The sequence below is a fragment of the Zeugodacus cucurbitae genome, chromosome 4 (genome assembly GCF_028554725.1).
Source record: "Zeugodacus cucurbitae isolate PBARC_wt_2022May chromosome 4, idZeuCucr1.2, whole genome shotgun sequence".
Lineage (NCBI taxonomy): Eukaryota > Metazoa > Arthropoda > Insecta > Diptera > Tephritidae > Zeugodacus > Zeugodacus cucurbitae.
Genome location: NC_071669.1, coordinates 23,993,010 through 24,011,925, shown reverse-complemented (window position 1 = coordinate 24,011,925; position 18,916 = coordinate 23,993,010). Strand labels below are relative to the sequence as shown.

The 18,916-nt window shown below is 35.4% G+C and overlaps 4 protein-coding genes across 6 annotated transcripts; 2 read left to right on the top strand and 2 right to left on the bottom strand.

Annotated features, from left to right (window-relative positions):
• Window positions 1-731: 731 nt before the first annotated feature.
• LOC105214782 (general transcription factor IIH subunit 2) lies at window positions 732-2,321 on the bottom strand. The gene is made up of 4 exons (XM_011188412.3): window positions 2,122-2,321; window positions 1,850-2,051; window positions 1,657-1,796; window positions 732-1,596 (listed from the first exon to the last, which is right to left on the bottom strand). Exons 1-4 carry the CDS (start codon window positions 2,184-2,186, stop codon window positions 813-815), a joined length of 1,191 nt encoding a protein of 396 aa, XP_011186714.2. The 5' UTR covers window positions 2,187-2,321; the 3' UTR covers window positions 732-812.
• Window positions 2,322-2,615: 294 nt separating this feature from the next.
• Window positions 2,616-7,576, top strand: Cdyl_2 (biorientation of chromosomes in cell division protein 1-like 1). Of its 3 annotated transcripts, XM_029042001.2 has the most exons (10): window positions 2,616-2,745; window positions 3,136-3,222; window positions 3,284-3,688; window positions 3,743-3,950; window positions 4,029-4,764; window positions 4,824-4,988; window positions 5,314-5,380; window positions 5,447-6,037; window positions 6,104-6,781; window positions 6,852-7,576. In XM_029042001.2, the coding sequence occupies exons 2-10, from the start codon at window positions 3,165-3,167 to the stop codon at window positions 6,947-6,949; spliced, it is 3,006 nt and encodes a 1,001-aa protein (XP_028897834.2). In that variant the 5' UTR covers window positions 2,616-2,745; window positions 3,136-3,164; the 3' UTR covers window positions 6,950-7,576. The 3 variants fall into 3 exon arrangements, with proteins under 3 accessions (XP_028897834.2, XP_011186713.2, XP_011186712.2); XM_011188411.3 differs by having other exon boundaries at window positions 3,803-3,950; window positions 5,314-6,037; XM_011188410.3 differs by having other exon boundaries at window positions 2,617-2,745; window positions 5,314-6,037.
• Window positions 6,916-11,261, bottom strand: LOC105214791 (tRNA (cytosine(72)-C(5))-methyltransferase NSUN6). Its single transcript, XM_011188432.3, has 3 exons — window positions 10,651-11,261; window positions 7,895-9,090; window positions 6,916-7,812 (listed from the first exon to the last, which is right to left on the bottom strand). Exons 1-3 carry the CDS (start codon window positions 10,711-10,713, stop codon window positions 7,713-7,715), a joined length of 1,359 nt encoding a protein of 452 aa, XP_011186734.3. The 5' UTR covers window positions 10,714-11,261; the 3' UTR covers window positions 6,916-7,712.
• On the top strand, window positions 11,257-15,798 carry LOC105214779 (ADP-ribosylation factor 1). Its single transcript, XM_011188392.3, has 5 exons — window positions 11,257-11,399; window positions 13,307-13,636; window positions 13,705-13,814; window positions 13,977-14,102; window positions 14,778-15,798. The coding sequence occupies exons 2-5, from the start codon at window positions 13,489-13,491 to the stop codon at window positions 14,940-14,942; spliced, it is 549 nt and encodes a 182-aa protein (XP_011186694.1). The 5' UTR covers window positions 11,257-11,399; window positions 13,307-13,488; the 3' UTR covers window positions 14,943-15,798.
• Window positions 15,799-18,916: the final 3,118 nt, after the last annotated feature.

Genomic DNA, 18,916 nt, shown 5'->3' with positions numbered 1-18,916 from the left:
TGTTAGCATCGAACGATAGCGATCGCCATTCACCGTAACGTTGCGTCCAACAGCATCTTTGAAAAAATACGGTCCAATGATTCCACCAGCGTACAAACCACACCAAACAGTGCATTTTTCGGGATGCATGGGCAGTTCTTGAACGGCTTCTGGTTGCTCTTCACCCCAAATGCGGCAATTTTGCTTATTTACGTAGCCATTCAACCAGAAATGAGCCTCATCGCTGAACAAAATTTGTCGATAAAAAAGCGGATTTTCTGCCAACTTTTCTAGGGCCCATTCACTGAAAATTCGACGTTAGCTCGTTAGTAAGTCTATTCGTGATGAAATGTCAAAGCATACTGAGCATCTTTCTCTTTGACACCATGTCTGAAATCCCACGTGATCTGTCAAATACTAATGCATGAAAATCCTAACCTCAAAAAAATCACCCGTTAAAAAGTACCCGCATGACACTAACCACCTCTTTGCAGCCCACCCATCTAACGTCACTTTCAATTTGGTCCGAGCCTGGCGACACAGCACGTTTTTCTTGGCATTCCATTAGATGACTTAGATGGCAATTTGTGCTTACCGGTTCATGCAGGCCTAGATAAGCGTTACAACAAAAACAACAACTATTTTGTACAAAAAAAAAATAAATAAACCGTTCAAATTTTAAATATCTGCTAATCTATGTGACACCTACATAATGCGTTCTGGTGTTTTTTAAGTAAATTGTAAATAGAAAATTTAGCTTTGCCATTATCATCATTAAAAGTTTTTATTTTAATTACATACGTAAATGTTTAAATATTTTGTCGACATTATTTCTATTTTCTATGTGGATTGCCTGTGTTGCAACCGACGCATGTGTGCAGGGTCTCATGAATGAATATGTCGCAATCAATGCAATAAACTTGTGTGCACTTCTCACAACGATATACGTTTTTATCCGCTGCTTCCGTTAGAGGTTTCTGGCATGCATAGCAATTGGCCGCCTGCCCGTTGAATTCCAACTCTGTGAAATGTTGCACTGGAAAGAGATGATGATAGGAACGAGCCAAATGTGGCGCTGAAACCAATGTTAAGCCACATGTCTGGCATTCAACTGGCAATTCACAGTATTTACTATAACATTGCGGGCAATGGTAGCCACCGGATGTGAGTTTGCTCGGTTCTTCTGTGTTTTCTATGTGACACATACACATCGAAAGTGGTGGATCCTTGCCACCATCGGTCTTGGCATGTGGAAACCCCATTTTTATTAAGGAATTTTCTTGTGTTTGCGCTGCTGGTGGTGGATCGATATGCGCTAACAATTGATCACGATAATGCGCGTCATCAAGAACAGCACCATAAGAGCCTTGAGTTTGTGAAGTTAAATGACGGCAAACATGTATTTCAGCAGAAAGTGATATCACTGAGCATCTTATGTTATCTGCTTTGAGAGCATCGATTGTGCTATTAATGTCAACAGGATCACATGTTGTTAAAGAACCCATAATGATGAGAATTTCACGGGAAGCATGACTGGGCACAACCTTTAACGATTTCATTGCTAAGTCAAGACCATTTTGCAAAGAAGGCTCACTTGTGAGTGGAATTTTAGCAGCACTAAAACATAAATACTTATAAATTGCATTATATACTCTATATATACTCAATATTCTTTACCCTTCGAGCGCCTTTAAATGAAGTTTTGATGTGCCCGTTAATTCCGTAAGTTTTTCGGCGCGTTTGCCCTTCAAAACAATTAAACCCAGCTGACTGATGGGATTCTGATCAAAAAATTCCTCGATAAAGATTTCCAAAAGCTAAAAAAGATTTAGTAATTAGAAATAACTTGAGTTAAGCATAGCAAATGTACCTTAATGGTGCATAACATTCGAGTGGGTTTCAAATCTGGCACGGTCATTGACTCAGAGCAATCCAAAACAATATAAAGATGCCGCATCATTCCCAAACGGTTTTGTTGAGTCTTTTGTGCCTGACGTTTACGCTTAGCTTTCTGAATAAGCTCTGCAATAGCGCCATCCAAAAGCCCGTCATCATCCTCTTTTATAGCTTCCCTGAGGACCAAACAGAGAACATGTAAAGCACTTGGAAATAATTTTACAAAAGTATATCCATGTTGTGTACCATGTTTTCTCGTAGCCGGTTTCCCAGCGATACTCTTTTGGATCTTCTCCATCTATATCGGCCATTGTTGATATTTATTAACAGTTGATATCCTTGTTGGAAATTGAAATTTTACTCACAAATATTCGAAAATTTTGGATACAAAACTAAAACAGCTGTTTACAATCAGAACTTCTGCTGATTGGTTCATAGTATGTCGTTGCCACCATATCTATAATAATTTTTAATATTCTTACATACCGTTTGCAGTGGCATGTTTTAGTTGTAAGTTATAAATATAAAATAAAATAAAAATAACTTTTAAAATATTTATAATAACTGAAGTTTAGATAAAGAAAAGGTGCTACAATAAATTTATATACTTTTTTTACTGAAATTAGATATAGCTTTGTTAATTATACGCGTATAATGAAGATGTTATAAAACCAAAGTAAATTTTTAGAGTTGCCTCCTTCTTCAGATATCCGTTCTTCACAAATTCATAAGCACTGCTGCTGTCGCCATTTTGATTGGTCAATGGCGATTGCCGCGAGTGCTACGTTTTACAAACGAACGGAAAATCTTGCATTTGCTTGTTTTACATTTCGTTTGGACGCAGCAGCAGCATCAATATAGCGAATTTCGGTAGGTTCAATTGTTTATAACAAAAATTAGTAAAAAATGGAAATGATCTTTAAATATCAAATTAGAAATTTTACCAAATAATTATTTATTATGATCTGTTGTACTTAGGATGTAATATTTTGTAACTGAACGCGTGATTTCTAGTATAGGAATTCCGGTCATACAAGTGAAAATTTTTAAATTGTGGAGAGAAAAAGTGTAGTCAAATTGTTTTACCGTTCCATAATTAATTTGGTAAAATTAACAGAAAACTTGTTAAGAAAAAGTTCCTATTTATATATAAAAACGATTGCACAAAAAATAAAATTTATTGTTCAAAGCAATATATTTGGCGCAAATGAGCAGCTTTTTAAAATATACAATGATATAAAACTGAAATATACTTTACAGACATTGGTAAATTATTATAATTTTGCGCCATGGTCGGACGGGATATCACACCTACGGAAATAGGCAAGCACGCCAAATTAATTAAAAGTGAGTATTTGCTTTTTCTATATAATATTGGCGCTTGTAACTAACTTTTATTAACTTTTAGCGGCGCAAGAGGAAATGGCCACAATGGATGTGCTTGTTTGTGGTCGATGTCTTAATGTCTACCACTTTATAGAAGATTTTGATGATCATAAACAGAAACCTTGCCAAAAGGAGAACACCAATGTACGTGAATGTAATGACACTAAACCAAAAATCTGGGCGTTTTTATTGTGGAAAGCAACACAACTACATAATAATAAAGACTCAAATACGGCAAGCCCCAATTCTTGGGCGCTGTATCAAACATGGGTGAAAATGGATGAAAGTCTACGAGAGACATGGATTGTGGCTGGCAAAACAATTCAATCTTTTGCGAAAGTAGGCCAAGGTGGTCTACAAGAAATGCCAGTAAAAATAACTAAAACTGTCGTTAATAACACTAATGAAAGTGTTTCACCTGGCAGAAGTAAGTAACATTTTTGTAATGTAGTAATATAGTTAAATGACGTACTTCATTTAGAACTTTTAACGCAAACCAAGCCGCAAGTAGCTAATTTGAAACCTCCAACGAAAATTATAGATGCTAAAGATGAAAACGATTCCACCACTCACAGAGCAGTTACACCGGCGCAAAAAATTGTCAAGAAACCCGTCACTATACGAAGTGATGCAATAGGAGGCGTGACGCAAAATAAACTTCCCATTGGAAATACAACAAAACCACTAAGGTTAGTACAGAAAATAGACATACATATTTATAAATTGTATTTTGTTTTAATAACAACTCCATTTTATTTTATATAAAGTCGACGTGCTAAACGCACAGTGCCCAACTCTGATGAAGTGATTGAGGAAAATGCAGAGAAAATTGTAGCAAAACGTTTTAACCCGCGTCGAAAGATGCATGAATATTTAGTAAAATGGGAAGCACGTACACTTGAACAAAATACTTGGGAGCCATCGTCGCACTTAGAAAACGTGCCACACCTGCTGGAAACATTTGAAACACAATTGGCGCGACAGAAAGAAACACGTGCCGCTTTAGAAGCCAAGCAAGCTGCTTTAGCTGCTGGTAAAACTGCTGGATTGGATACAGCTAACAAAACTGAAACCGGCAAACATTCAAAACTTCAAAGTGTTAGCAGCAGTAACAACGATAATGGCGAAAGTAATAGGTCAGCAGCTGGCGACGTATCTACAAGACCGTCGCGTACATCGAAAACAAAAGCTATGGATCAGGTAAAACAATGGGTTTCTGGTAGTAATCAAATCCCCTCTGGGGCAGCTTCACCAAATGGCAGTGATGTCGCTGGCAGTTGTAATAACTCTCAGGATGGTGAGAGAGAATGGTCCATGAATACCAGCAATAGCTCTGCTGTCGGTACGGCTGGTTTAAAACGCAAATTAGAAGATTCCGACTTTAATGATTCCAACGCAAGTGATTTGCCTAGCACAACGGCAACAATAGAAGACTTGGAAGAGGATCTTATACCATCACATACAGTAAAAAGAATGAAGAATGGCAATGCCATTTCAATTGAGGTAAATTTGTCATATTTAAATGAAATGAAAAAAATCGTTAATTTTTGTATGTTTCTTAGTCGAAAATCGTTAAAGTGAATGGCACAAGCAGCTCACGTACACCAACCTCAGTTAGCGGTGAGTCGTTACCGGTTGGTCCGAATTCAGCTGAGGTTATTATAACACAAGATGCAAATGCTTCTGGCGTAAAGAAGAAGCCTGGTTTTAATGGCAATAGCCGTAATGTAAGTGCAGTAGATGTGAAGTGATCTTTGTATTAAAATTTTACTACTTTAATATAGTTGAATTAGTAAATATTTTAGTAGGTGTATTTAAAATTTGATTTTATTTGTTTTTGGAAAACACAAATTGTAATAATTTACTTTCTGTTAACAGTGTGTTAATAAAAAGTATAATCTATTATTATGATGGTGTTGGTGTTCAGTTTTTGTAGTATGCTTTAGAGTAAAAGGATATCTAACAAAATTCTTTATAAGAGTTTAATAACTACCAATAGTTCAATTCCGTATATTTGAATTTTTTTTTGTCTTTTCTTTATTTTTTTGCTAGGCAACACAAAAAAGTGAGGCCCAAATACGGATACTCTCGAAGGGAGAGTCGGCTGTGTCCAGCACAGGTATAGTAAGGGTTGGCGGTGGTAGTGATAGCGGTAATGAATCTAAAACGGCATCGTCCGTTACAGCAAATCGCACCCAAATTCGCGTCGGAGGTAGCGGTACCGGTACCACCACAGTAGGCAATACTCAAATCAACACAATTTCGCGTCAGCAACATGTTCAGCGTACACCGGCCGGCACTACTTTGCAACGAAAAACTGTAATGAATTCCAGTACAACACAGCAGCAACGTGGCGGCACATCAATGCATGTGCGCAGCGGCGTTGGCAACACCACCAGTTCAACTGTTCAACAACATGCTTCTCCAACTTCAGGACGCATGATTATTCCGCGACAGGGTAGCTCGGCACATATAAACCGAACAACTACAACAAGCAGTACGAAAACAGTTACACCGGAACAAAAAATACTGCAACTATCGAAGTCGGGCGATTTGAAGGTGACAAAGAAGGTGATGACACGTGAAGATGCGATTGCACAGCGCATGAATCTGCGGCAACAACAGTCACAAATACAGATACAGAAAGTTCAGCAAATAACGCCACCAACGGGTGGTGGCCGCACGAGTCAAGTGAGCGCTGTGAGTGTACGTAAACAGCCCGATGGCACATATGCGCACGAGGAGCAACACCAAGCACAATTATGTCCTATAACCGGTAAGTTAACAAAGATGCCACTGTACCAAAAATATGACAGTTAATCTAAAAATATAAAAATTATAGGTAAAATATTAGGACAAGATGATCAGGTGTTGTCCCAGCAAAGTCAAAGCGGCGTAATGCATACACAATTAATGACGGGCGGTGAGCAGCAATTGGCCCTACAGCAAGATCATCATCAACAGGGTTTGCAAGATATTGATGCATCAATGCTGTTTTCAAGTGATCAAATGCTTACCAATGAAGATGGCACACCCGTTTTAGTGACCGGTGAAGACGGCACAGTGTATCAGGTAGCCGGCAAGAATGCTGAAGGCAAAACTATACTCGTAACGCAGGGTCCTGATGGTGAGCAACAATTCGCATATGTTGCTGCAGCCGATGGTGATGAAAATCAAGTGCTAACACTTGACAACGCCGTTGCCGAAGCAGTTGCTCAGAATCCCAGCGAATTACAATCAGACCCCATGTCAGAGCCGCAATATATTGTCAAAACAACAAACGAAGATGGCACTACACAAGTAGTTACCATGAGTGAAGCGGAATTGCAACAACACCAAGCATTAGCTGCTGCACAACAACAACAACAACAGCAAGCAGATGCTGGCAGTAGTGGCGTTGCTGTAACAGCTAGTGGTAGCGGCGCTACCGGGCAGCTCTGCATACAAACATCAGACGGCGCGGACGGACAGGAAGCTAATATACCGGCTGAAGTTATACAGGCTGGCATGCCTTCGCCAGGTAATTGACGTTTGAGAAAACTTTATAAATGCGCATTTTATTACATATGTATATTTTTGTATTTTTGCAGGCGGCACAAGGCGTGTGGTGTTACTGTTGCAAGACGGTACTTACATGATGACTGAGATGCATGATGACGAATATACAGCATTGAATATCGCCGCGTAAAATATGTAAATGATGAGTAGGATACTTGACAATTTTTTGTAATGCTGCAGCACACTGGTTGCGTCCTTACACTGAGCGTGCACGACACATGACATTGCATTGGTAACGAGCTCTATATTATATTTTAAACCATTTTGTCATACTGTGCGTGTGTGTGTTTAATTATAAAAGTTTTAACGATAAAAACCATCGTTACATGTCTGCACTCTGCTTTAGCGAATCTAAGGTAGTTTATTAAAGATAAATTTAATATTTACTGCTAAACATACATACATCAAACAAAACAACGGTAAACATGCACATAACGAAGCCGGGTTTACTTTAAAGTTTGTTATGATATTTTTTCTTTAAGAACTTAGTATATTATATCTCTAATAGGTTTTTTAAAAGACAACAATGTATTTTTATTTCTTTATGGATTTAATTCATGCAAAAGCCGCCTCATCCGTATAATGTACTAATTTTGTAAATTATTATTTTAAATACTTGCGCGGGCTGTCTAGAGATGTGCATGTTAAGCATTCAATATTGATTGATATCGATAATTATCACAGCTACGGATGAATAATTCGTTATATACGTATAATAATAAAGATGATTTAAAATAAAGAACTTAATTTTGAGCAAGTACTAAATGACTTTCAATATTTTATTAAAGCGAAAGGCATACATATGAACGATGTAGACAGCTATTTTTTTTTTTTTTGTTAATAGAAATTACAAATATTGAATATTCAAAGTGCCCCAGTAAAATTGATGGCATTCAATACTCCTTTATAAATTTGGCTATGAAAAATCCGACAGTGTCAATAGGAACTCCTTCGATTTCTTTCGCATGCTGACAAAAACGTTGCACATATTGCCTAAATTTTTAAAAATATATATCACTATAAATATTACACAAACATACCGATTTGTATCAAAATCATGTCAATTATTTATTACCTCTCCGTATCGCTAAGGCCGGTTTGTTCAAGACCAATGCCGCCGACATGCGGCGTTGCAGGGACTAACCTCAGCTGTGGAAATTTTTCTAGTACCCAAGCGACCATGCCTTCATTTTCTCCTTCAGTCACAGTACATGTACTATAAACCAAAACACCGTTTGGTTTGAGTAATGGCACTGCTGCGGAGAATAATTTTCGCTGCACTTTTGGATATGAACCGAGCATACGTGCCGACATATTCGGTGGACCGACAAGCAGCGGTCGATTGCCCAACGCGCTGCACGGTGCGTCAAGTAAGATTTTATCGAACGTATTGGCAGCAAAAGGTGGCATGTCCAAACATTCTGTGCCTGCAGCTTCCTTAGCCTCGCTGTAAGCTTTCGTAGCATCGAAATTATATGCGCGTATGCTTTTTAAACCTAAACTCGTTATCTTTTCCAACATAACCGGGATTTTATTGGCTACCTTGTCTAGCGCAATTATTTCACCTTTATCGCCCATTAACTCTGCTATATGGGTTGTTTTATTGCCGGGCGCCGCACACATATCCAACACACGTTCGCCTGGTTGAGGATTCAGCACGCGTACACAGACAATGGACGGTAAGTTTTGTAGAAGCGCTTCTTTGCAGCTTAGATCGCCAATGGTTGGCACGCCGGACACAGTTTCCATCATTTCTACAGCAACGCCTTTCAAAGGTGCGAGAGTACTACTTGTTGGAGGTCCAAAAATCTGATGTCGTTGCATTCGTACGACGCCGACACCCAAAAACAGTTTATCGAGCGAATCGTAACGAATATTTGTGCCTTGCTTACATTTACCCGCCAAATCAGCATAAACTAGAACTTGTTCATTCAATTTGGTACCTGCTTCCATTGCAAGCACGCCGGGTGCATAGATGTGTGCACCGCGTAGTAAGGCACCTCCACAACAGCTGTCCACCACCACCTCACGTTGCAAGCCTGACTGCTTCTCCTTTATATCTACAATATTAAAGGATCTGGGCGAAATGCAAAGTACCTCTGGTATACTGGGTATTTCACAGATTTTGGGTGGCAGTGTATATCGTTCACATAGCGTGGCTTGTAATTTTTGTTTGAATGCTGATACAGTGGTTCTAAGCGTATTTATGCGATATGTTGTTATTGTTGGCGGTTGACATAACCACCTCATCAACTCCTCTAGCTGACTAGGCTGGAAGATGGAATATTATATACATATTAATATTTCCTCATACGATTAAATACTAATGTAGTAATTAATGCAATAGCATAGTATAAGGGGAATGAGTCTGCATATCCATTAATGTGAGAGATAACCCGCAGACTATTAGAAGGATTGTATGATCTTTAAGATCCAAGCCTAAATAAAATTAACTGAAAATATTCTGAATGATTTATGTTCAATAGATTGAGTTATATGATGTAAAGTGATTTAATGGCTTTATTTATTTTATACATGAAAGCTTAATTGTCTAATTAGATACAATTGTTCCAAAAACGCTTGAAATTTGTCAATAAAACACAATATGGGTCTCTAGCTGACTAAGCGGAAGATGATATGTACCAATACTAATGTAGAATGAATGCATTAACTTAGAGAGTCCACATATCAATTAATGAGAGAGATAATTATTTTCCTATTAAAAGTATTGTGTGATCTTTAAGACCAAGTTTAATTTAAATTAACTGAATTTATTCTGAATGTTGTTAAATTTATTGTGTGGCACAAAACTTATTTATTTTATACATGAAAGCTTAATTGTCTAATTAGATACAATTGTTCCAAAAACGCTTGAAATTTGTCAATAAAACACAATATGGGTCTCTAGCTGACTAAGCGGAAGATGATATGTACCAATACTAATGTAGAATGAATGCATTAACTTAGAGAGTCCACATATCAATTAATGAGAGAGATAATTATTTTCCTATTAAAAGTATTGTGTGATCTTTAAGACCAAGTTTAATTTAAATTAACTGAATTTATTCTGAATGTTGTTAAATTTATTGTGTGGCACAAAACTTATTTATTTTATACATGAAAGCTTAATTGTCTAATTAGATACAATTGTTCCAAAAACGCTTGAAATTTGTCAATAAAACACAATATGGGTCTCTAGCTGACTAAGCGGAAGATGATATGTACCAATACTAATGTAGAATGAATGCATTAACTTAGAGAGTCCACATATCAATTAATGAGAGAGATAATTATTTTCCTATTAAAAGTATTGTGTGATCTTTAAGACCAAGTTTAATTTAAATTAACTGAATTTATTCTGAATGTTGTTAAATTAATTGTGTGGCACAAAACTTTATTTATTTTATACATGAAAGCTTAATTAGTTCCAATTGTTGCAAAAACTCTTGCAATTTGAATATAAAAGACAAGATACAATAATGTATTCGGTATGTGAATGCAGCCGTTATTGTAGTAGAATGTACACTGATTTTTAAATATCAAATATAAATAAAAAATATATTTTAAATAATTTAAACATAACAGTAATTTTTATTGTTTGCTTTAAGTTATTACGTTAACGAATACAAAAGGTCCTTACGTTACAATAACTAACAAAGTAATGGCAACCCGAACATTTATTTCTCAATTCGTTATACATTCATTTGTCTCTGTCATTCTTGGTTGTGTGTACGGCTAAACCATATGACTACATTTAGCGTGTTCGAACATTATTGTTTGGAAACGAGTGTCTCCGAGAATTAAAATATTAAATTAATACAATTTGCTTACATTCCGCTGAAGAATTTGTGTCTCAACAAGAGGATTACGTAGAAAAGGTGATTTTGGATACATTTTGGTTATTATTAAACTTCCGTTTTGTGGCAGAAGATATCACGAAAAAATACTATGGCGAAAATGTGTGAAAGAATGTAAAATATAAGTGCTGCCCAACTTGTGTAAAATCTGGAGTCTCATAAGGTCAACTATGAATTGTAGAAGACGTATACGGTTTCGATTAGAGAGTAATCCCGACATTTAAGGAGCTAATATGCTAAATTAAGTGAACTTTGATATATCTAAATTTGATTTTAAATACAGCAGTTAGTATAATATGACAACGCTGTTTTGCGGCTTCAACAAAAATTCAATTTTCGATCCCAAAAGTAATATGTTATCTCGTTCACACTCATGCGCATTGCCTTGACACTGGTGAGGCACGACGTGGCAACTTTTCGTGGTTTCGTACTTTGTTAATGTTTGGCTCCTGTTAAACACTAGTTACACCCTTCTTATAAATACTCAGGTATGGAAGGAAGACAATGTTAGCCAATGTGTTCATTCATATATTTGTTTCACAACACTTTCTGTATGTGAGGTGGACAAACTATTCGTGGTGAGCTAATACTTTATACGTCAAATAGCGTACTTTAAATTGGTGTGTTCGTGTGTTTTATTGCTCTGTGATTTTCGCTGACATTTCCATACAGAAATTAATAAAATTTCTGTAATTAAGTGCGTGAACTCATCTCAATTATTTGGTGCGTATATGAATTAATAAAAGAAATAAAAAAGAGGAAATAAGTGTTGTTTGAGAAGCCAACTGCGATCGTACATTTGATACAGGAATTAGTAATAGTAGCTCCTGCAATCTTAATTTTTCCATTTCAAACTGACAACATGCTATCCTTTTCATTTAATAATTGAGTATCTCCATTAGGTGAAGTGTGATGTTGAAGTTAATACGGTAGAAAGTTGCAAAATTTTATGGAACGCATTAAATATTTAACGTAAGAAAAACTTATTGAACGGTTTATAGTTTGTCTTCTATTAAATGTATTAAACCGTAATTGTAGAAACTCAGGTTTGTAATTTTGAATCGGAGCCCTATCATTTCTACTATCACATCGTGGTTACCTTCGTAGAAAGCCAAGCACAATTTCTTGCAAATCGTATTGTTAAATGTGACATATTTATGAAATAGTTACGTTTAACAGAGATAGAGATATCTTTATATTTTGGAGCAGGAAAAATCGTGTTATATACTAAAGAAAATAATCTACTCGCTGCATATTACATAGATTAGGTTAATTTAAGGTATTTATTTAGTATCTTACATTAATGATTTCAATTAGTTTGCGGTTTGGAAAGGGTCTGGGTATAGCTGCAGTTGGAAAAGGTGCGTTTTTTTCATAATTCAATCCAGTCACATCTTAGTATATATTGTTCACCTCGTTTATTTGCGTTTGTATGGTGAATTAAAAGCCGTATGTCGAAAATTACGTCTCCGTCATCATTAATGATGTGGTGTATTAGCGGCATCGCTATCGCTGTCTTCTATTGCCGACGTTACTATCTTTATGCTATTGGTGTTTATCGTAGTTCCTTTTAACTTTTCTACTCTTTCTGTAATTGCATGTTCAATAGTCGTCACATTATCGGAGTTTCGCGGATTCTTTTCCTTTTCGTTTTCGTCGTCGTATTTGACGTAGGGTGGTGCTTTCGCCGTACTGAAAGAAAAAGGAAAAATAGGGTAATAAAGAAATTAAATATACTAAATAATGAAATTTTTTACTTATTACAAAGCCAGTGAAAATGCAAATGTTAAATATTAGAAAAACAAACCGTAGAAAGAAACTTGTGTTAATTAAGCTAAGTGAACAATTGACCAACAGCAACATGAAGTGGAGGCCATGAGATGGCAGTTCCGTAAAAAAAAATATCTGCTTTTTTTAAATGTTTTCGATTAATATATTTAAATTTATCCTTTTCGTGTTAACATACATTTTTTTTACAAGTAATCGCAAAAAATGAGTGCTGAATATTTCTAAATTGCTTCGCTGACTCACTCGTAAATTTTGTGCCCTCTCCCTTCCTACTCTCTTTGAAAATTTTAACATGGTGTATGACTAGTAGATAATCTAATCCATACTTAGAATTAACTTTCCATATGTGTGTTTTCAATTTATACATAATGGCTTCTAGAATGTTTCAAATGAAAATAATTAATCTTAACATATTTCGAAAAACTTATATGTTTTTACCTTTAATTTTTTATCTACACCTGTTACCAAAGTCTAATACGTTATCATAATTTTTTGACGTAGTTTAAACCGGAATCACAACTGATTCAACTAAACTTTGTCAAGGCCTTATACTTCAATATTATTTCCGCAGCGTCTAGAGAAAGTAAACAATAAAAACACGATATTGAAAGAAATCAGTTGAAGATTTTTTAGTAGTATACATTGAAGTAACAAATTTAATTAATATTGCAAAGTCAAAGGTTATTTTTAAATATTAATTATAAACTAAAAATATGCATAATAACACAAAAGCAAAGTAATGATTGAGGTCATTTGTTGAATCATCTGAGTTAGAAGTACTCAAATTAATATGTTTAATAAATTTATTAATTTTATTTCTTCAAATGTTTATCTTTTTACAGCCGACTTGTTTGAAATCTGCAGCTTTAACGTGCAGACTCGGATCGACTCTTATAGGTACCGATCAATTCCAATTAAGTAGTAACATTAATCTCAAAGTTCGCAGTTGAAAACTTGCAACATAATCTGCAGAGTACAATAATATAAAGAAAACAAGGGCAACAACTGCATAACTTGTATCAAAATGGGGAACATGTTTGGAAATCTTTTTAAAGGCCTTTTCGGTAAAAAGGAAATGAGAATATTGATGGTCGGATTAGATGCCGCTGGTAAAACCACAATTTTGTACAAACTCAAATTAGGCGAAATTGTTACAACGATACCTACCATTGGTAAGTACTAATGTTTGCCGTTGTACGAAAGTAAACATTGTAGTACATACATTTTTGCACTTTCTTAGGTTTCAACGTCGAGACTGTAGAATACAAGAATATTAGCTTTACAGTATGGGATGTGGGCGGCCAAGATAAAATCCGTCCACTGTGGAGGCATTACTTCCAAAATACACAAGTAAGTAGTAGCTGATATTACATTTTAAAAATTATTCGTGTTTCTCATAAAACTCAAACTTTAAAGAAATATTTTGTGTTGAATTTGTTACTATTTTTCTATTGTGCTATAAGCTTATTGTTTAACCAAAGAAAATAATTTAAAAAAATCTTGTTTATACAGGGTCTTATATTCGTCGTTGATAGCAACGATAGAGAACGTATCGGTGAAGCGAGAGAGGAATTGATGCGCATGTTGGCTGAAGATGAGCTCAGAGATGCTGTTTTATTAATATTCGCTAACAAACAGGTATGTCATAATATTAAAAATATGCAAATTTCACCATTATATAATGCTTAGACATATAAACATTAAAAAGCAAAAATTCAACAAAGGTGTTAAAAATTACTCAATTTTATTTTTATTTTACTATGGATTTTGACTTTTATATACATATATTTGTATGTGTTGAACATACAGCTTTGTGCTTTGTTCAGCTGATTTTTGTCCCAAAAACCGAAGGTTTATCAAAATATGCATGTGAGTTGTAGTATGATCGGTCTACTTGTTAAATTCGTTTCATTATGTACATATTTTTTATTTTATTTTGTGAAGTGCAAGCTTCACATGTGTATACATATTATATCACAAGCAAGAGTCATACTACTACAGAATGCTTTCAATGCTTAGATAAGATTTTTCTGATAAGAACATAGCAAACGTAATATAGGTATTCGGAAGTTGTGCGTCTGCAAATTTTAAATTAAAAGAAAATTGGGCAATAAATAATATACTCAAGAATTTCTAACATTTAATGAAAGTTGATATTTATTGTGAAGATTTATTTGTCGATGTCTAGCAGTAGTTTAAAATAAAAGTGAAAATTTTTGCAAAAATAAAGAGAATATTTTTAAACTTTAGTTGTTGTTTGCTGTTTGCTTGTCATTTCTCGCATTTATTTTAAAATATATGTTTTTCTTTTAGGATCTGCCCAATGCTATGAATGCAGCCGAAATCACCGACAAGCTCGGTTTGCACTCACTCAGAAATCGTAATTGGTATATACAGGCGACGTGTGCAACCAGCGGCGATGGTCTCTATGAGGGTCTCGATTGGTTGTCTAACCAACTTAAGAATGCTAATCGCTAGATACACACACATATAAATATATATTAATAAAAACAAACACACCTTTTTGATTTAAACATAAAGTTAATGAAAATTTGAATAAATACAAACAAACAAAACGCGAAAAAGAAAGCATGAAAATCAACTAAAAACGTCATCCTACTGATCCTTCTTCTCCTCTTATCCCAACTACATACAACAAAATCAAGCAACATGCGACGTTTATCATTTAGCGGCTGTTGAAAGCATCAAAGTAGTGATACCGGCAGAAGGAGGTCATAGAGCAGCAGCAGACAAAAAAATCAAGAAATTTAATACCGCTATTTAATGAAACTATCCAACTTCAAAACGATTCTCTTATATATGTATGTATATGAATGTTAATGACAACAATAACAAATCGCAATACAATGTGTATCCAAATGATGAATGAGTTGTGAAAGAAGGGAAGAAATATCAAAAAGGACACTACAAATACGGCATCCACTTCTAAGTATAATTTTAGTATTTCCTACCTTTATTTTATTAATTGTAATTTCTATGTTTATTAATTAAATTTAATTGATACAATTACAACAAAATATAAACAAAGGCGAAACACATACACATACAACACACAAGCTCTTTATATACAAAAAAAAACAACAAGAACAACTAAAAATAATAAATAAAAATTGTAACAAAAATGGAAAGACCGAAAATAGATAAGAAATTCGAGAATTTTGATAAGGATTGATAAAAGACGATTAGCTCGGTCTTTGCTCTACTCCCATTCTTCTGGTTATAGACAAGTGGATATTATAAATTATTATTATCTAAATACTAATAATGATGCGTAAATAAAAAGGAAACAATTAAAGAAGAGTGAAAACATTAATCAATGGCCAATCTTAAGTTCCAAGGACATAAATATAATATTGGCGAAATGTTTTATTGTTTTAAAGTGCGTTCATGCAGTATTTGCATTTTGAAGTGTTTCATCTTTAAGTACTTATAGCATATGAATTTGAGGAAAACTATATATACATGCATTCTCTGTGGCTACTTATTAACATCATAGTATAACTATAGTTACAGCCTGAGAGCGGCCACACCTTTCTTACGAATTATCTTTAATTCTTGCTGCAGTTACTAAGGAAGATGACATTAAACAAGTAAGACAGTTTGAATCATACAAACTAAATATAAAAGATTTTTCAATAAGAGCGCTGCAAAAGTTTTTTTTTAAGAAAGTCCAGACGATGAACCAAATTTTCGACGGTTTTCAAGCATAAATCGGCCGATACTGCTACTCGTACGAAGTACAATCATCGCTGGCTTGTTGGCATAGACTTGATGTAGTCCCATAGGAAATAGTACAACGGCATCAAATCGCACAACCGAGGCGGGCAATTGACTGGGCAATTTCGTGAGGTTTGCAATAAATCGATTGTGACATTCGATGTGTGCCTTGTGGCGCCGAGCTGTTGGAACGAAAATATTATCCAAGTCCATATCATCCATTTCGGATTAACAATATCGGTTATGATTAAGCGGTAGCGAAGATGAATTTTCGTTGAAAATTCTGATCATTTTCCAGTTGTTGCTCAGCCAATTCACGAACGTACGACGATTATGGTGGTCAAGCGGCTTCAGTTGTAGACCAAGGTCTTTTCGCAAAATTCGCCACAACTTCTTCTTCTTCTTCAATTTCTTTGTCTCACTGGCACGGGAACATTTTGTACTGTACATGTGGATTAAAATTTTTCCACTGGACGCTTAATTCTTGATCTGAGAGTACGATTATAAATTTGGACGTAGCGCTCTTAAAGTTGAGGTGACTAGCTCCGAATATCGGTAGTAAATTTTAATAATTTCGACTCGTTGTTGGATCGTAAATCTTCCCATGATAAAATGGCAAACCTTACAGAAGAGAAATGTCAAAAGAGCAGGATATATGTATATAATATGGCGTCGTTTACTGTCCCTATCGGTCTATTTTCGTAGCGTCCTATTGAAAAAACGTTTTTTCACGTGTTGACTAGAAACACACTTCTTTGGATTTTCTATATTCCAGTTATCCACAACTAGCTTCCATCACCGCCTGAATTAGACGTGATATGCTGTCAAAAAGGTTTCTACAAATTTCTGTTGTGATGACATGCTAGGCAGAATTCATTTTCGACCATCAATTCTCTTTAAGTATTCATTGACTCAAGAACCTCTCTTTTCATAATACCCTGGAGGTGTTCTATAGGATTAAGATAAGGAGATTGTGGAGGCCAACGAAACCCCATATCCGATATTATGCAGCTATTTAGTGGTCATTATGGCCTTTTATTATTAGGGTTTATCTGGTACATCTCTTCGCCGTCGAGTAGTTCCCCTTCGGAGAACTTTTATCGAACGCTCCTAAAGAATGCTCATCGCTGTTCGCCATCATCCGTGCTTCCATACTATACATCAGGACGAGTAAAATGAGTCACTTATAGAGCATTAGTTTGGGTTTTCGAGAGAGGGCTCTATTTTGTATTGCCTACTGAGACCATGATAGCTCATGTTGACAAGAGTGATCCCCCGATCTTACTCACGTTGTTGTTGGTATTTATACTGGATCCTAGATAGACAAAGTCATATCAAACTGTCAACTGTGAAGTTGTCTTCAAATCATTGAGATCTATATTTGATGATAGGAGGTACATCGTCTCGTCCTCCTTAACTACGAAACCCATCTGTTTCGCTTCTTTTTCTAGGCTTGAGAATGTTGCACATATAGCTTAGTTGTGTCGGCCGACTATATTGATATCGTCGGCATTTTGAAAAAGATAGTGCCAATCAATAGATTAAAGAAATCACTCGAAATTCACCTTGTCTGAAACATCGTTTAGTAACGAATGTCTCGGAGAGGTCCTTCCCTATTTTGAAGGAGGTGATGGTAGCGCTCAACATTATTTTATATAAGTTTCGAGGAATTCCTTGGGTCTTTTCCAGAAGTTTGTGTATCGAGAATATTTGTCAAAGGATTTTTACCTTTTCGAAAGGCACACTGACAAGACACTGTTAGGGTCCAAACAGTTCGATGACGATGTGCTTCAGTATTTAGTCCGCTCAATAAGACCTTAACGTGATATTTGGAAGACGTGTCTCGGGTTCTACTTCATTGCTATCAATGGCATTCCTATCATCGTTCAACAAGAAGAAGAGTACGGGGTTTTCGACATAACCCTTCTTTGGGAGGTGGGAGTTGTTGCTATCTGAGCGTTCACAATTTACCCTCTGCAGTATCAAAGGGCATCCGGTTTTCGATTTGTTTAGCTTGAGGTGTTACAAACAACCGCTATATGAGTAAAACTATTACACCCTAAGCAACATATTGGGATAGTATTATTCCATTTTTGTATTGTTCTATGAATTCTTTAAAGTTTAATCCACAAACTAATTGTTATGGTAAGATGGCCGTGCCGTGGGGCTGTGAAGTCTGACAATGTGCCCCTACTAATACTGCGGTTTGGTCTTATTTGAGTGCAAAATTAAAAATGTAAAAAAAATAATAAAATCTAATTTTCTCAATACTAGAAAAATTTTACTTTTTGCTTTACACTACCGATAATTTTCTATCCATAACGGTTTCGTGATTCTGGATCAACTATAATTAAATGAATGAATAAACCTGTATTAATTTGATGGAAACTTGATAGGTGTACAAAAAATTAATTGGAAAGAATAACTCAAACTATCTAACTATCCACTTTTAATATATACATATACATATATTTTATATTAAAGCTCCAAACTTATTTTTGATTACTAGAACTTAACGTACCAATATTTACCGACACATTTTTAAAATGGCGTTACAGTTCCACTGGTTCCGCTTATAACGAATGTGTATAACAGAATGCTATTATGTGTACGACAACTCACACTGAACACACCTCACATTTAAAATTATCAACTTATGTATGTGCCATATATGAATTGAAATTACATTTTCTTAAAAAAGTGTCTAAATAAAC

Coding starts and splice junctions, on each gene's coding strand:
- Cdyl_2 (XM_011188410.3), top strand. CDS start 3,165: ATGGTCGGACGGGATATCACACCTACGGAAATAGGCAAGCACGCCAAA. Junction 4,989..5,313: donor TTAATGGCAATAGCCGTAAT/GTAAGTGCAGTA, acceptor TTTTTTTGCTAG/GCAACACAAAAAAGTGAGGC. Junction 6,038..6,103: donor ACAATTATGTCCTATAACCG/GTAAGTTAACAA, acceptor TAAAAATTATAG/GTAAAATATTAGGACAAGAT.
- LOC105214779 (XM_011188392.3), top strand. CDS start 13,489: ATGGGGAACATGTTTGGAAATCTTTTTAAAGGCCTTTTCGGTAAAAAG. Junction 13,815..13,976: donor ATTACTTCCAAAATACACAA/GTAAGTAGTAGC, acceptor TTGTTTATACAG/GGTCTTATATTCGTCGTTGA. Junction 14,103..14,777: donor TAATATTCGCTAACAAACAG/GTATGTCATAAT, acceptor TTTTTCTTTTAG/GATCTGCCCAATGCTATGAA.
- LOC105214791 (XM_011188432.3), bottom strand. CDS start 10,713: ATGTATCCAAAATCACCTTTTCTACGTAATCCTCTTGTTGAGACACAA. Junction 9,091..10,650: donor CACAAATTCTTCAGCGGAAT/GTAAGCAAATTG, acceptor TCCATCTTCCAG/CCTAGTCAGCTAGAGGAGTT. Junction 7,813..7,894: donor GGCCTTAGCGATACGGAGAG/GTAATAAATAAT, acceptor TTAAAAATTTAG/GCAATATGTGCAACGTTTTT.
- LOC105214782 (XM_011188412.3), bottom strand. CDS start 2,186: ATGGCCGATATAGATGGAGAAGATCCAAAAGAGTATCGCTGGGAAACC. Junction 1,797..1,849: donor GAATGTTATGCACCATTAAG/GTACATTTGCTA, acceptor AATCTTTTTTAG/CTTTTGGAAATCTTTATCGA. Junction 1,597..1,656: donor CATTTAAAGGCGCTCGAAGG/GTAAAGAATATT, acceptor TTTATGTTTTAG/TGCTGCTAAAATTCCACTCA.